Source organism: Meles meles, chromosome 9, assembly GCF_922984935.1.
Source record: "Meles meles chromosome 9, mMelMel3.1 paternal haplotype, whole genome shotgun sequence".
NCBI classification, from domain to species: Eukaryota; Metazoa; Chordata; class Mammalia; order Carnivora; family Mustelidae; genus Meles; species Meles meles.
Window position 1 is genome coordinate 63,585,191 of NC_060074.1, and position 17,484 is coordinate 63,602,674.

At 39.2% G+C, this 17,484-nt stretch overlaps 1 protein-coding gene and 1 long non-coding RNA gene across 2 annotated transcripts in view; one reads left to right on the top strand and one right to left on the bottom strand.

Annotated features, from left to right (window-relative positions):
• LOC123950559 overlaps positions 1-15,892 on the top strand; it is a 134,213-nt gene extending 118,321 nt beyond the window's left edge. Inside the window, exons 3-4 of the long non-coding RNA XR_006820251.1 lie at positions 12,755-12,884; positions 15,791-15,892. This is a non-coding gene — a long non-coding RNA (uncharacterized LOC123950559). The remainder of the gene's footprint in view (positions 1-12,754; positions 12,885-15,790) is intronic.
• Positions 1-17,484, bottom strand: part of SCN9A (sodium voltage-gated channel alpha subunit 9) — a 184,724-nt gene that overhangs the window by 70,646 nt on the left and 96,594 nt on the right. The window contains exons 10-14 of the mRNA XM_046018497.1: positions 14,493-14,699; positions 12,570-12,857; positions 9,864-10,235; positions 7,089-7,218; positions 5,284-5,522 (exon numbers count right to left, since the gene is read on the bottom strand). Coding sequence (XP_045874453.1) covers positions 5,284-5,522; positions 7,089-7,218; positions 9,864-10,235; positions 12,570-12,857; positions 14,493-14,699 — 1,236 coding nt within the window. The remainder of the gene's footprint in view (positions 1-5,283; positions 5,523-7,088; positions 7,219-9,863; positions 10,236-12,569; positions 12,858-14,492; positions 14,700-17,484) is intronic.

Below are 17,484 nucleotides of genomic sequence, written 5' to 3' on the forward strand. Positions count from 1 at the left end.
AAAAAGCTCTAAATTTCCTGTCCACTCTCTTCATCTTTAGGCAGCATTTTAGAAGAGCATATTAAAATTCCACATAAATAGGGGCACCTGGGTGGCAGAACTGGTTAAGTGTACAACTCTTGGTTTTGGCTTAGGTGGTCATCTCATGGTTGTGAGATCAAGCTCCGAGTCGGGATCTGTGCTCAGTGTGGAGTCTGCTTGAGATTCTCCTTCTCCCTTTGCCCCTCCCATTCATGTTCCCTCTCTTTCAAATAAATAAACCTTTTTTAAAAAGTCACATAAATAGAACCATGATAATTAACACAGTCACTTTTTGCCCAAAAAAAAAAAAAAAAAGTGGGTCAATAGTTATTCTGGAAGAAAATGAAAAGGAAATATAGATTGATACTGAAATTTTGATCTAGTCTTTTTGTCTGGTCTGACTACTCTTAGTGTAATAGAGAATATGTTGACTCACTCTTTCAAGATTTTTCAGTAGAAGAGGAGAAAGTAGTTAACTGACACAGTGGGAGGTAAAGCAAGACTTCCAAAGCTTTGACACAAAAGTGCATCACAAAACATCATTAATTCATGACATTGTTATTAAAGGACTGACTTAAAAAGACAAGAGTGAAGGACTTGTTTATGAATCATTCAGGTTTGATTTATCTCAGAGAAGCTGACCAAAGAAGGCTCAAAGGGAAATGAAGTCTGTAAGTGCTGAGTCAATTTAAAAATAATGCAGCATCCTCTTCAATAAATGGTGCTGGGAAAATTGGACAGCCACATGCAGAAAAATGAAATTGGACCACTTCCTTACACCACACACGAAAATAGACTCCAAATGGATGAAGGACCTCAATGTGAGAAAGGAATCCATCAAAATCCTTGAGGAGAACGCAGGCAGCAACCTCTTCGACCTCAGCCGCAGCAACATCTTCCTAGGAACAACGGCAAAGGCAAGGGAAGCAAGGGCGAAAATGAACTATTGGGATTTCATCAAGATCAAAAGCTTTTGCACAGCAAAGGAAACAGTTAACAAAACCAAAAGACAGCTGACAGAATGGGAGAAGATATTTGCAAACGACATATCAGATAAAGGGCTAGTATCCAAAATCTATAAGGAACTTAGCAAACTCAACACCCAAAGAACAAACAATCCAATCAAGAAATGGGCAGAGGACATGAACAGACATTTCTGCAAAGAAGACATCCAGATGGCCAACAGACACATGAAAAAGTGCTCCACGTCACTCGGCATCAGGGAAATACAAATCAAAACCACAATGAGATATCACCTCACACCAGTCAGAATGGCTAAAATTAACAAGTCAGGAAATGACAGATGCTGGAGAGGATGTGGAGAAAGGGGAACCCTCCTCCACTGTTGGTGGGAATGCAAGCTGGTGCAACCACTCTGGAAAACAGCATGGAGGTTCCTCAAAATGTTGAAAATAGAACTACCCTATGACCCAGCAATTGCACTACTGGGTATTTACCCTAAAGATACAAACATAGTGATCGGAAGGGGCACGTGTACCCGAATGTTTATAGCAGCAATGTCTACAATAGCCAGACTATGGAAAGAACCTAGATGTCCATCAACAGATGAATGGATCAAGAAGATGTGGTATATATACACAATGGAATACTATGCAGCCATCAAAAGAAATGAAATCTTGCCATTTGCGACGACGTGGATGGAACTAGAGCGTATCATGCTTAGTGAAATAAGTCAATCGGAGAAAGACAACTATCATATGATCTCCCTGATATGAGGACATGGAGAAGCAACATGGGGGGGGGTAGGGGGATAGGAGAAGAATAAATGAAACAAGATGGGATTGGGAGGGAGACAAACCATAAATGACTCTTAATCTCACAAAACAAACTGGGGGTTGCTGGGGGGAGGTGGGATTGGGAGAGGGGGAGTGGGCTATGGACATTGGGGAGGGGAGGCGAACCATAAGAGACTATGGACTCTGAAAAACAACCTGAGGGTTTTGAAGGGTCAGGGGTGGGAGGTTGGGGGAACAGGTGGTGGGTGATGGGGAGGGCACGTTTTGCATGGAGCACTGGGTGTTGTGCAAAAAGAATGAATACTGTTACGCTGAAAAAAAAATAAATAAAAAGGGAAAAAAAAAAAAAGATTTAAAAAAAAAAAAAAAAAATGCAGCATCAAGAAGACAAGCAGGGAGTACCCACACTTAGGGTTGTGGCAAGAGATAAGAAACACGATAATTCTTTTGAGCTTCACAGTGATGCAGTCAGCTCAACAAGAAGGTACTAATCTTCATGATCTGTTCTTCCACCAACAATTAGGAACTAGATAGTCCTGTCTTTTTTCTTTTTTTTTTTAAACATGGTTTTTTTTTTTGTTTTTTGTTTTTTGTTTTTTATTTGACAGACAGAGATCACAAGTAGGCAGAGAGGCAGGCAGAGAGAGAGGGAGAAACAGGCTCCCCACTGAGCAGAGAGCCCGATGTGGGGCTCGATCCCAGGACCCTGAGATCATGACCTAAGCCGAAGGCAGAGGCTTAAACCACTGAGCCACCCAGGCGCCCCTCTTTTTTTTTTTTTTTAAAGATTTTATTTTATTTATATGACAGAGAGAGAAATCACAAGTAGGCAGAGAGGTAGGCAGAGAGAGAGGAGGAAGCAGGCTCCCTGCGGAGCAGAGAGCCCGACGCGGGGCTCGATCCCAGGACCCCGAGATCATGACCCGAGCCGAAGGCAGAGGCTTAATCCACTGAGCCACCCAGGCGTCCCCTGTCTTTTTTCTTAATTTAAATTTTTTTAGTAGCATTATAGTATAATATTGCTTTCTAGAGTAGCATTCAGATTACATACAACATCAGTGCTCATCACAACAAGTGCCCTCTTTAATACCCATCCCCCTTCTAGTCCTGTCTTTTTCAAAGAGAAACAGAAGGAAAGAAGAACTCTACCTCAGAGGGCACGTGCAGTACATACATCTTAACTGAAAATACATGGGAGATAAGACTGACTCAGAAACAAACTCTTTGACTTCGAAGATCAATTGTTTTGGGTTCGAGGCAAAACTAAAATTATCTTATACAAACATTCACAAAGATATCCAGAGTTATTCACAACTTATGAAGGGTCAGAAACTAGGACCCTTTGGCCATGGCTAGGACCCTTTGGCCATGAAATAGAACTTCAGCTTGCTTCACACGGATTCTCAGAAACTAACACTTGCCATTTGCCCTAAGGCATTAATTAGGCCAAAATGTGACCAGCGGGGACTGCACATTTAAGAGATCACTCTGGCACCTATTTTCCTAGTAGGATCCTCTATCTTCTTGAAGCCTACAGATCCCTTCTTGAGTGTCCTTGTGTCTTCTGTGTCCATTCCTCCTGTTTTGGTATCTTGGTGCCCTTATTCTTAAATGTTTTTTTATTTTGTTTTAATTTATTTGACAGATCAAGAGAGAGGACAGGTAGGCAGAGTGGCAAGCATAGGGAGAGGAAGTAGCAGGCTCTCCACTGAGCAGGAAGCCTGATGTGGGGCTTGATCCCAGGACCTTGGGATCATGACCTGAGCTGAAGGCAGATGCTTCATCGACTGAGCCACCCAGGCACCCCTTGGTATCCTTATTCTTAAGGCTTCTTTCGGCGTCTTCTTCCATTTCTTTCTGGAGTGTTCTGTAGTTCCTTGAGTACAGATCCTTTACTTCTTTAGTTACGTTTAGTCCCAAGTATCTTCCACTTCTTGGTGCTATAGTAAATGGAATCGATTCTCTAATTTCCCTTTCTGTATTTTCATTGTTAGTGTGCAAGAAAGCAACTGATTTCTGTACATTGATTTTGTATCCTGCCACATTACTGAATTGCTGTATGTGTTCTAGTAGTGTGGGGGTGGGGTCTTTTGGGCTTTCCATATAAAGAGTCATGTCATCTGCGAAGAGAGAGAGTTTGACTTCTTCCTTGACAATCTGATTGTTGTTGCTAGGACTTCTAATACTATGTTGAACAAGAGTGGTGAGAGTGGACATCCTTGTCGTATTCCTGATCTCAAAGGGAAGGCTGTCAGCTTTTCCCCATTGAGGATGGATATTCGCTGTGGGTTTTTCATAGATAGATTTTATGAAGTTGAGGAATGTTCCTTCTATCCTTATACTTTGAAGTGTTTCTGCTAATTGATTTAAAGCATGATGATGACAATAATAACAGTAACAATAGGTTTGCTAATGCCTTATGACATGCCAGACTAATAAGTAGAAAATATTTAATCCTCTCAACAATATGATAAATGAAGTGTTATATTTATATTATAAATAATGCATTATTTTTATTATATTACAAACAAGGTATTATGATTATTTTATACATGAGAAAATTAAAGATTATTGAGATTAATATATTTGCTAAAGGTCATACAACCGATAAGAGGCAGAATCAGAATTCAAATCCAGGACTTTGAGACTTCAAAGGCCCAGACACTTCATTTGTATGTCAAAACAAACCATCCGGGCGCCTGGGTGGCTCAGTGGGTTAAGCCGCTGCCTTCGGCTCAGGTCATGATCTCAGGGTCCTGGGATCGAGTTCCGCATCGGGCTCTCTGCTCAGCAGCGAGCCTGCTTCCCTCTCTCTCTCTCTGCCTGCCTCTCTGCCTACTTGTGATCTCTCTCTGTCAAATAAATAAATAAAATCTTTAAAAAAAAAAAAAAACAACAAACAAACCATCCATAATTTTTTTGAAAATATGTGGAGAATGTACTCATAAGGCAGCCGCCATGTAGTTATAAAATGAGTAAGAAAGTATCAAACTTGCAGAGTGTTGCTTCAAAGAGACATGCCAGCTGAAAACAAAACAAAACAAAACAACACACTACCAACTCCCAAGACAGTGGCCCTGTTGGAAATAGTATTGTTATAGACCTCTATACTTCTGCAAAGTTTTTTAAAATAGCATCACCAGGGGGTGCCTGGGTGGCTCAGTGGGTGAAATAAAAAGCCTCTGCCTTCAACTCAGGTCATGATCCCAGGGTCCTGGGATCGAGCCCCGCATCGGGCTCTCTGCTCAGCGGGGAGCCTGCTTCCTTTCCTCTCTCTCTGCCTGCCTCTCTGCCTACTTGTGATCTCTGTCTGTCAAATAAATAAATAAAATCTTTTAAAAAGTAGCATCACCAGAAACTTGAGTCTGTACAATGATTCATATTGTGAATTCTGGATACGGATAACTATAGAGCTACATGTCCATCTGCCTGAAAAAGAAGAAGTGACAATAATGACAACCACAGAGAAGAACTATGGGTACATAACATGCACTGAGAAACTCACCAAATTTCCCACAGCGAGTACATCTTTGAATTCTTCAGTCATTGGGTGATGCTCCATAGCCATAAACATTGTATTTAAAACTATGCAAATGGTAATAGCAAGATCTACAAAAGGATCCATTACAATAAAATAGACAAGCTTTTTGAATTTTATCCAGTAGGGAGAACAATTCCAGATCAAGAATGTGTGTGCAAATCGGTACCACCAGGGTGGACATTTTTGTCTGGACTCTTCAAGTTCTGGGGGAAAAAAAACAACAGAGAATATGAAGCCAATCATTTATTTATTTTATTCCTAACTATGTACAGTACAAATCAGCAGTATATGTGAACACTGAAACAAGTTTTCTGTTTAGATTTTGCAAATTTGACAGTACTTCTTCTATATAAGCATGGCACATTACATAAAAATCTTATATCACAATGTTCATTTACTAGCGCAAGCATAAGTTAGGGGGAAGGCAGTGAAATTAATGACTCAAAGCAGACCTGGGCAACTCCCAGAGAAACATTCACTTAACATGTGATGGGAAACAGGAGAACCTACATTTTTCTTCATGGAGAAATACATATTTTCCACCAATATATATCCTTTCATAGTGAAAGCAATCTCAGAACCAAGAGACTAGAAATAGTTTATGGAGTGACGCATTCAATAGATATGTCATACCATGAGCCCTTTTATCTCTCACCATTAAGTTTAGGACGTAGGTGGAAGCTTTGTCTGAGGCCAACATGGTATGTGTGGGTATGAGCTGGCTACCAGTGGATAAGGTGGGACCTGGGGCATATTGTAGGGGGAAAGTGGGAGCCAGTACATTTTTTTTTTTTTAAAGATTTTATTTATTTATTTGACAGAGAGAAGATCACAACTAGGCAGAGAGGCAGGCAGAGAGAGAGGAGGAAGCAGGCTCCCTGCGGAGCAGAGAGCCCGATGCGGGGCTCGATCCCAGGATCCCGAGATCATGACCTGAGTGGAAGGCAGCGGCTTAATCCACTGAGCCACCCAGGCGCCCCGGGAGCCAGTACATTTTAAGAGTTGCCACCCTTAATTCTCTTCTCAATGTATCTCAGGGTCTAACCACTATTATTCCCATTGTGTTCTCTAAATTGCTTTCTCTAGTACTTTTTCATCATATTCTGAACAGATGTTACATCACATTTTATAATTTTACTTAACAAGCTCAGGGAAAGCAATTATAGACATCTAGAAGTATGTATTATTTTTTACATATTAGAGAGAGATAAATTCAGAGAGACTATTTTAAGTTTCTAAGACTATATAGTGAGAACCACCCAGCCTCAGGTTAACCTTGATTTCATTAATTACCATTAAGTTATTTATCTTTGAGAGGTCCTATCGCCTAATGTCTCTAATCACAAAACACTTTATGAATTTTTTTGAGCACATAAAGGCCATTCCATTAGTATCCATTGGTTATCTTTACTATTGTTTATAACAAATTTTTATTCTTTGAATTCTTTCTAAGAACTTCATATACCTATTTAAGGCTGACCAGGATTTATCTAAATTCTGTTTAAAAATCTGTATGGGTGGGCGCCTGGGTGGCTCAGTGGTTTGGACCGCTGCCTTCGGCTCGGGTCATGATCTCAGGGTCCTGGGATTGAGTCCCGCGTCCGGCTCTCTGCTCTGAAGGGAGCCTGCTTCCCTCTCGCTCTCTCTGCCTGCCTCTCTGCCTACTTGTGATCTCTCTCTGTCAGATAAATAAATAAGAATCTTTAAAAAATAAATAAATAAAAAATAATAATAAAAATCTGTATGGGTAAGAGGGTATTATTACGTACCTTCTACAGTGTTTGTTAATATGCTTACTCTACTCATTGCTCTTTGTCTCAGATTGGGATCATTCAACATATCTTCAGAAAGAAGATAAGAACTGGAACGTCTTTTCTTGTGTGTTTGATTGGTTGTACCCTGAAAGAAAAAAGATGATGAATTAAAGTTTTAAGAATAGAACTCTAATAAATTATAGGCATAGAATAAAATCTTGCTTAGGTAGCTGTGGTGATTAAATTAAGGTAGAGACTAGCTTGCTGGGTTGGAATCATAGCTCTAGTACTTACAGAGCATGTTATCATTGGAGAGTTACTTAACTCCTGTCTCAGTTCCATCACTGATAGAATGGAGATAATCATACTACTTGTCTCATATTCTTGCTTTGAGGATTAAAAGAATTAATGCTTAGGAAAATAAAAAATAAAACAAGTCGCTTTTATTGTTACAATCACTTTCATCATCTATCTTTCTGAGTCTTGAATTTATTTAGATCGTTTTACCATGTAAGAATCTTACATGAAAACAGCTAGACTTGTGTTGCAGTGGTGTGTGTTCAAGGGGCAGAACCTCGGTATTCTCTGATAAATTTCTGTAAGTATTCTTTGCTGAGGTAACAGCATTAACGGCAGTGATGCTAAGGGTTGCCTCATGAATTGCTCTGAGTGTATGATGATAAATGACTCCATTTGAAAAGGACAATGGAGACTGATGGGAACTGTAGCAAAATGGAGAATGTAAGCACCACCTAAAAGAGGTGACCACTATTCCGCTCTAAAGGATTGTTGCCATGCAGGACTATGAGCTCAGTCTTACCACGTACACTCATTTTTATGTGAAACTGTCTTGTTTTTAAACCTTGGCAAGTATTTCAAAGTTAAAACACTACACTGTTCAGTGCAGGCCAATAATACACACACACACACACACCACTCACACACATATACACACAAACAAGTATACAACTCTGTATGTATCACATACATGTCTGCTTAGGTATGCTCTGTGTGGTCTGTGTGTATGTAGAAAAATACACACACACCACCCTACAACCATATAAATATAGTTCTATAGTTTTAAAGTTGTATAGTTGTTTAGATACAGTTATATATGTATGTATATCAAAACATGGACACACAGGCATAAATACAGGCACGTGTGTCTGTCTGTATGTATGTATGCACAGACATACATGCACACATATCTGTAGGTGGCTATTAGCTCCAATCTCTAATTTACTGACTTTCCAGAAAAGGCAATTTTTCTCCAAGTCAAACAGGAATAACAAATTCTTTTTCACGTTCACATGCGTTAGTTGTCAAGGTCATATTATTTGTCATGCAATTTTTTCATCTAAACTGTACGTTTTGCCACACTATTATGTTCATTGCATTTCTGTTGAATCCTAGAGTATCTACTAACTCCTCTAGTTTTGTAGTTTGTTTCATGATTTATGGTAATACTGATTTTTCTTATGGTAAAAGTAAAGTCTTCAATAAAAATATTTTATTAAAAGATATGAAACAAGACCCAAATTTGATATAAGTTATGTATTGCACAGGGAATACATAGTTGAAAAGAAAAACACAGCAAAGATATGATTCCATAGAAATTTAACATGCTCTCTTGATAACGAAAAATATCTTGGCAGAAAGGTCCAAGCTGTATCATGCAAGCACAGAGGTCACACGTTACCTAAAAGCACATGCATTCATTCTAAGTGAAATGTTTGTGGCCATGACTTTGATGGAACTTTATTCTCACCAAAAATACCGTATTGTCTGAAAATATGAATGTATGAATAAGTAGCGTGAGTTCAAAGGTTATTAGGTTAGTCAAAACCCCTGCTGATATTTAGTCATGCAATATAACTCGGTGAGTGATCTAAAGAGGTAACCTAGGAACTCCAGAAACTGGAAGTTCTTTCAAGCCTAATCGGACTTTTTTCCCTAACCACTCAATTACTCCTAAACTCTTGAAATTGTTGCTTTGGACCAGCTGTTTTGTTTTTGCTATTATGTGTATGTGTTTGTATTAATGTATGGAGTTTGGATATTACATTCTTATTTATAGACTTCAGACAAAAGAGGATTTTTTTTTTTAACAAAAACAGTAATTTTCGTTTATGTGTGGGGGAAAAAGCATAACTATTTTAAATTATTTCCAAGTTAAGAAGCCTACCACACACTACAGAAAGAGCAAAAGTGTGGTAGGTTAAGAGCACAAGCTGCTCTAGTTCTTCTGGCCTTGGTTTCCCCCTTTAGAAAACAAGGATGATAATAGATCACCTTGTAGGGCCATTGTAAATACTATAGACAGGCTTGCTGTTGTTATTACTATTTTTAAAACTCAAGATTCCTTGCACAAGGAATAAACAGTATCTCGAAAAGGATAGCAGGAGGTGGCAATTAATCCAAACTTCCTTACAGGAAGGGGACCTATTACCAACTAATCAGATCAGCATTAGCCATGCATTTCCTGTGCTGATATAGATGTATATATCTCTTATACATTGCTTTCTAAAGGGATGGCTTATAATAGTCAAATAGAATTTCAACAGATAAATTCCTTTTTGTTCAAAAATGGAGTTTTAAATATCTTTGCATTAGACATCTACAGCATATGGGATGAGGATTACATGAATGAGTTAAAAAGGTGGATTTCTACAGTAGAAGTGTTGCAAAATGCAGAGCCATTCACAGGACCAGAGAAGGCCCCTCTAGCAGAGACTGACTGATGCAAGAATAAGGGCCGAGCCATGCCTGAGCTATTTAAAACGTCCTTACGCTGTCATCAGAAGTTGCCTTATCTATTATCACCTCTGGCAGAAGCTGTCCATTGGGGAGCATCAGGGCTGAGGGTCCATCCACCAGGGAGACCACACCGTTGCAGTCCACGGCACTGTGCATCTTCCCCTTCACTGGCAGCACTGGGGGGGACCTACTGGCTTGGCTGATGTTGCTGCCGCGCCGCTCCCGAGCTCTGTGGGGCACAAACAGTGAGCCCCGCCTGCTTTCGCTGTCTCCGAAAATGCTATGCTCATCATCGGCAAATTCAGTCTCGGATCCCATATCTTTCCCTCGACCTTTGAAACTGAAAAGGCTTGTTCGACTGCTGCGCCTTCCAGAAAACAAGGAGCCTCGAATGCTGAGCGGCGACTGCAGAAAAGAGAAAAGGTGATGTTTATGTGCTGAAGGTCCTAAGAAGAGCTGCCACCGAAATCACTGGGCTCAGGCCTGCTGGCGCTGTTCAGGTTTAAAAGGAACGTATTTAAAAATGAAGGAATTGGGCAGCAAGACAAATTTTTCCAAATCAGGGATGAAAAGATGGGGTGAATCCATCCTTTCAGGACCAGGTAAATTATTTATTGCCACACAGGTGTCTCCTACCCTGGTCTACAGTGACCTCTCCATTGTTTCTATCCCATTCAACTTGCTACGAAGAACATATTACTTATAAAAAGTATTTGGCATTTTTCTCTGCCTTCAGCTCAGGTCATGGTCCCAGGGTCCTGGGATCGAGCCCCGCATCGGGCTCTCTGCTTGGCAGGGAGCCTGCTTCCTCCTCTCTCTCTGCCTGCCTCTCTGCCTAGTTGTGATTTCTCTCTGTCAAAGAAATAAAAAATTAAAAAAAAAAGTATTTGGCATTTTTTTAAGGATTTTTTTCATTTATTTGAGAGAATGAGTGAGAAAGAGAGAGCACAAAAGGGGAGAGGGTCAGAGAGAGAAGCAGACTCCCCACTGAACAGGAAGCCCAATGTGGGACTCGATCCCATGACCCTGAGATCATGACCTGAGCTGAAGGCAGATGCCCAACCGACTGAGCCACCCAGGTGCCCCAGCATTTGGTATTAATATCTGTTGTTTAGCTTTTCACACATCAGTCCCTAAGTTCTATAACTAATTGAAACTTTCTCAAGGCCAAAGACCACTCTGTATGCTTCCTTGCCTTCCACTTCTTGCATCTCCACTGTACATACTGGAAGCTCAGTCAAGGTATGTTGAGAAAGACCATTTAGCGTCAGTGAGTTTACAAAGTCATAAAACCCTAGAACTTGAGAAAGAGAGTGCCTGACACCAAAGAGGGGGAAAGTTGTATCTGTTTGACTTATGGATGGGATAAACTGTGTCCATAAACCAAACTGGATCTCTGGAAGTGCCTAATTCAATACACGTTAGTGCTTCCTATGTAAACGACAAAGTGGCAGGCACTCTGAATAACGGAAAGTGAGTATAACAAAGTCTCTGCCTTAAAACTGGCCTGGATTGCTCCTGTCCTATTTCCTTTTATTGACATCACATGTATTCAAGTTCAGCCTCCCCAGCTAAATTATGAAATCTTCGAAGGGAGGGACTTTATCTTTTATTTTAGTGTCTAGCTGGCAGCGTCTTACATACTTAAGTAGTCGAAATTTTAAATGTAGACATCAATGAGGATAGTAACTCTGAGTGGGGCACGAAAGAGCAGACTGGAGAAGTGGAGAGGGCAGAGGCAAATGTGTGAGATGAGTAGCATCTAAGCTAATGAATGAAGAATGGATGCTACTACAGCAGGAGGACAGCAAAGAAGAAAATCAGCCCACTTAGAGAACACCCCATGTGCTAAGTAATAAAGGTACTGGGCATGTAGGTAAGAGTGAACGATCATGGTGGACTGAGGGTATGTATAGGCAGAGAAAGGGGGGAAATGAGGTGGAAGCCAGTCCACAACATGGAGAAAATGTGGGTCTTGTCCTGTAGAGAATGGTTATTCAATACAGTTGGGTTTAGGGGGTTTTGTCTTGCTTCTTAAAGTTGAGTCAAGGAACAGCTTTGTTTTAGAAAAATGATTGGGGAAGGTTGTGTGATAGAACACTGGGAAATGTTTAGGAGAATAAAAGAAGCAATTGTTCTTCTTGGAGTTTCATAGGCAGGGAAACCTGAGATATGGAGGTTTCCATGGAAAAAAAGGAAAAAAGGGAAGAGAAGTTTTACATAAGCAGAAATAAAGACTGTGCTACTAGATGTTAGTAGCTGAAGTAGTTGGGAGTGGAAGCCATCAAAGTGTCTCCAAACTTTTCCAGCGTGGGTGACTTCACCACTGTAAGTAATGGTGGTAAAGAAAAGTAGAGAAACTAATCTAAGATTAGTTTTTAACCAATGAGGCATTATGAAATACAGACTAGATAAAAATGTAAAATATATAGTGTAAATAAATAATTTTTTCATTTCTACAACAGTTCTCATGAATACTTTGTTTCAAAAATTTGTTTATCAGAGAAGATCTTAGGACAATGCTGAAACTATAAGCTCCTTCAAAAATGGTCAGACTTCAATGGAAGACTATGGACATCTACATTCTTTCCATAAATGTCCAACGATCAATACGTTTTTCCTAAAAACATACCGATGCAATCACTCACTCTCTTTTCCCGAGATCCTGTACTTCAAAATAAAACATTTTGCTCTGTAATCCTACCCCTGGTGAGATGCATTTGATAGGTGCAAGTGTACCTGATTTGGGGTAGTCAGTCTCTTTTCACGTGCTCGTCTATGACCTTCAACACCAAGGTGGAAACTTTGTCTCCTGATGCTCTCCTCTGATTCCGATTTGGACAACTTCTCATTGTCTCCCTTTTCTTCCCCACTGGAAAGCTTCTTTTGATTCCTTTTCTTTCTTCTGTTTCTTCTTTCTTTAGCACTTTTAGAGCTCAGTTTGGATGTTTCGGAGGAACTCTCAGAGAAGCCCATCATTCTGCTTCTCCCAATACTTGTGTACTCAGCTGCTGCAATTGCAATTGCCTGTTGGACCAAGAAGCCACACGTACAGTAAGTCACTTCCAAAGTCTGGGGAACCCTATGATGGGGCACCTCTCTGCCATGAATGTTATTACACTATGCATATAATCATGTTCCTTGTACAGGAAGTGATGCCATTTTCTTAGCACTATGACCAGATCGCTTACCGAGGATCTATTTATTGCTTCTCTTGCATAGCAATAAAGTCCCATTTTCCTTTGGAATGAAGCTATTACACACTATTGCTATATTTATAGTAAAACAATTTAAAGTAGTATATATGCCCTGAATCAAATAAATATATGTTAATAAAGGAAATTTTAAAAATAAGATAAAATATTATATATGAAGGTTTTACTAGGTAATTTTGGAACATAAAACTCACATAAGCCATACAATAAGGAAATGCGTACATTTTGTTCAGGTAGTTAACTCAGTACTATCAATAGAGTCAGGCACTCAGTTTAATACAGATTGAATTGTTTGAAAATGAAAATGAATAATTATAAATTCAACTCAAGAAAATGAGAGACTTCTAAGGGTTTCCTAGAAAATTCCTGCGACTATCTAATGTTAACTCTATTAAAAAGATTAAGTTTTTATTATTAAACAATCCTTGTAAAAATTTGGATAAGGACATTGTGAATAAAAAATAAAAATCACTCATAGCCTTGCATCCTGGAAATAATTGGTGTTAATATTTCTTCCAACCTTTATATATAATATTTAAATTATATCCTTATTATACTCGTTTGTATCCTACTACTTAATACATTATTATATTAATACTTTTCACTGTTATAATAGTCTTAAAACACACAATTTTAGGACTGAATAATACTCTGAGATACAAAAATATCATAATTCTATTAACCATTTTTTAATTTTTAAAAATTTAAATGTTTTCTGATTTTTAATATTATCAAATAGTGCACTGAACATCTTTCTGCATTACACATTACAACCTTCCCCCTAATAAGTTACATACTTTGAAGATATTTAACTAGGTTGAACCACCAAATAAATTTTAAACTCTTGCAGAATATTTAAGTTTGTGTTCTCTTAGTATAAACCTTTGCAAACTTTTCCACTGAAGTGCTCCTCTGGAGAGGGGAATAAGGAAGGATCCTCAAGAATTTGTGCCTTAGCCTAAAGTGGCCACAACCATAAGTACAGAGTTCCTTAACATCTCGTGTTTTTTATCTTAAAAGTTCCTGTCACATTAACAAAAATCGATGCACATTTTGGTTTCTACCCCATACAGTATCTGCTAACATAAACATTTAAATAATTTTTCCTGAACTTTTGTATGCAATTGTTACTCTGGTGAAACACACCATATCTGTTTTGGGACTTGGCATGATGCTATACATACTGAGGCATCATGGACAGCAGGTTTAGGAGGAATGGCCTAGAACATTCTCTGTGCTGGAGTGAGCTGATTAGGCAGAAAGGTACAATGGGGCACAGGCCAATTCTAACTCAATCCAGAATTGGTTTCTTTGACCACCACAGAACGAAAATTCTGTTTATATTTAAAAATCCAGTGAGGAAATCTCCCTAGGGAATGCCACAGAGCCTCTGTTATTCCCCTTTGGACTTGGACTTCTAGAAAGAATTTTAAAGAAATAATAATACCTCAGCTTCTTCTTGCTCTTTTTTAAGACGATCTAACATCTGTTGAAATTCTAACTCCTTTTGCTTCGCTTCTTCGATGTTTGCCTGGTTCTGTTCTTCATAGGCCATGGCAACCACAGCAAGAATCAAGTTTATTAGATAAAAGGAGCCCAGAAAAATCACCACAACAAAGAAGATCATGTAGGTTTTCCCAGCAGCACGCAGTGTCTAGGGAAAAATGGAAAACATTATTTTAGGAACACAAAGATCTTTGGTAAATTATTTCAACTTGAATGGCATATTAGGCATGGAGAAGGTGGGGCAGTTTGGTATAATCTCATGTTATGAAAAATGTGGAGGAATAGAATTATATCTCTAAGGGAAAAAATCAGTATTAAAATACACACTTTTTTAGTACAAAGGATGTAGCAACCTGCTAAACTTAGATTAAAATTAGGTATGATTCTTTACTATTTTTTTTAATATTTTATTTATTTATTTGACAGAGAGAGAGATCACAAGTAGGCAGAGAGGCAGGCAGAGAGAGAGGGAGAAACAGGCTCCCCACTGAGCAGAGAGCCCGATGTGGGGCTCGATCCCAGGACCCTGAGATCATGACCTGAGCCGAAGGCAGAGGCTTAAACCACTGAGCCACCCAGGTGCCCCAGATTCTTTACTATTTTTAAGACTAATAATCCTGGGGTGCCTGGGTTGCTCAGTGGATTAAGCCTTTGCCTTTGGCTCAGGTCATGATCACCAGGTTCTGGGATCGAGCCCCAAATCGGGCTCTCTACTCAGCAGGGAGCTTGCTTCTCCCTTTCTCTCTGCCTACTTGTGATTTCTCTCTCTGTCAAGTAAATAAATAAAATCTTAAAAAAAAAAAAAGACTAATAATCCTAACTTTTTTGTTTATCCACAGTCTGAAAATTACTAAAAAACTAACTGCTCTACTCATTGTCAAATTAGAGGACTAAATGATATCTGTATTCTCTTTTACTGATCAAATTCTACCTCTACCAGGAATATTAATGATGATGTATTATGTTCACACCAAGTAGACAGCTTTACTGAATGATCTTATCTGCTCATCTACTCTTATATTTACTTTTCATTAACATGTATTAAAATTTTTTGAATGCAGTATATGGCCCCCCAAAATTCAAATGTTATAAAAAGCTGTTACATGGAAAATATCTCCTCTCTGATGCTTCTTCATTTCCCTTTTCTATCAGTTACTGTTGTTATGATTTCTTCTCTTTGGTAAGTTTTTAGTAGTGGGACTGTTAGGTTAATGGGTATATTCATTTTCATTTTCATAGGAGCTCCATATTGCACTCTGCAGTGGTTCCCAGCAATGTGTGAGAAAGTCTGCCTCCCCACAGCTCAGTCAGATAGCATCTCTCTTTTGATCTCCACCATTCTAAGCGGTAAGAAATTAGGTCATTCTAGCTTTGATTGGCATGTCTTTCATTTTGAGTAAAACTGAGCATCTTTTTATATACTCAAAGTTGTCTGTATTCCTTTTTTCCTCTGAAGTATATTCTTGTAGAATTTCTATACTCATTTATAATATTATCAGAAATGAAGTGAACAAAGAACAGGCCAAAAGAAGAACCTGGCAATTCTGAGAAGAGTGATTCATTTTTATTTATAATAGAGAACAACCATTTTCACCTCCTCCTTCTTGGGATTGGGTGCTAAGAATAAGAATAAGTGAAGAGATGCAGCCCATAGGCCCAAAAGAATCACATCCAAGCTGGAGGAGACGGCCACATGAACTAACAATTACAGGATAAGTGATGGATAAACTGGGGGATATTCAAAGGGCATGGAGGTCTAGAGAAAGGAGCAATTGAATTGGGACAGGAACATTTATTTATTTATTCGGGGGAACAGGAACATTTAGAGAAGTGAATAGAGTCTTCAATTCTTGCATTGGTTTTTAGGGTTACCATAACAAACTACCACAGACTGGGGGGTTGACACCACAGAAATGTTATTTGTTCAGGCCTAGAAGATGGAGTATCAGCGTGTTGGTGGGACGGATTTCTCCTGAGGTTTCTCTCCTAGTCTGGCAGATGGCTGGCTTCTGAGACCTGAAGCAGTCTTTCCTCTGGGTGTGGGCACATTTCTGTGTCTCTCCGGTCCTAATCTCCTCTTCTTATAAGGACATATCAGAATGGATTAGGACCCACCCAAATGCCTCATTTCAATTTAGTTATCTCTTCTCCAAAAGAAGTCATTCTACGGCACACAGAGTTAGGACTTTATCATATGAATGGGAGGCGATGCAATGTAATTCAAAGCAACTGTACCTGGGAATTCAAAAACTAAAGCATGATGAATCTAGGAGAGCCTGGTTTTGGGGCATCCAAGCAGGCCAGCATGTGCAGAAACCAGCATGGACAGGAGAGCTATAAGAGCCCATCACAGTGTATTTCCTGTTATTTACCTAGGGCTGCAGGGGGTGCTATATTCTGAAAGGGGGAAAGGGCACTAGAGATCAAATAAGCCAAGAAAGGATAAGACAATAATTTATGATTTTAAGAATTACCCAGTCTAACAGTGCTGGAAGTAAAACACATCTAATTTTAGTGATAAGATAATATGGTTTTGTCCTTTCTGATTTGAATAAAACATCTCACATAAAGTCCAGCAAGGAACATTCACCAGTTTTTTATGCCATTCAAAAATGCAATGAATATTATGCTCCACAAATAAGTGAAACCACATGATACTTGACTCTCTCTGCTTGACTTATTTCGCTCAGCATAATTTCTTCCAGTCCCGTCCATGTTGCTACAAAAGTTGGGTATTCATCCTTTCTGATGGAGGCATAATACTCCATTGTGTATATGGACCACATCTTCCTTATCCATTCATCCGTTGAAGGGCATCTTGGTTCTTTCCACAGTTTGGCGACCGTGGCCATTGCTGCAATAAACATTGGGGTACAGATGGCCCTTTTTTTCACTACATCTGTATCTTTGGGGTAAATACCCAGCAGTGCAAT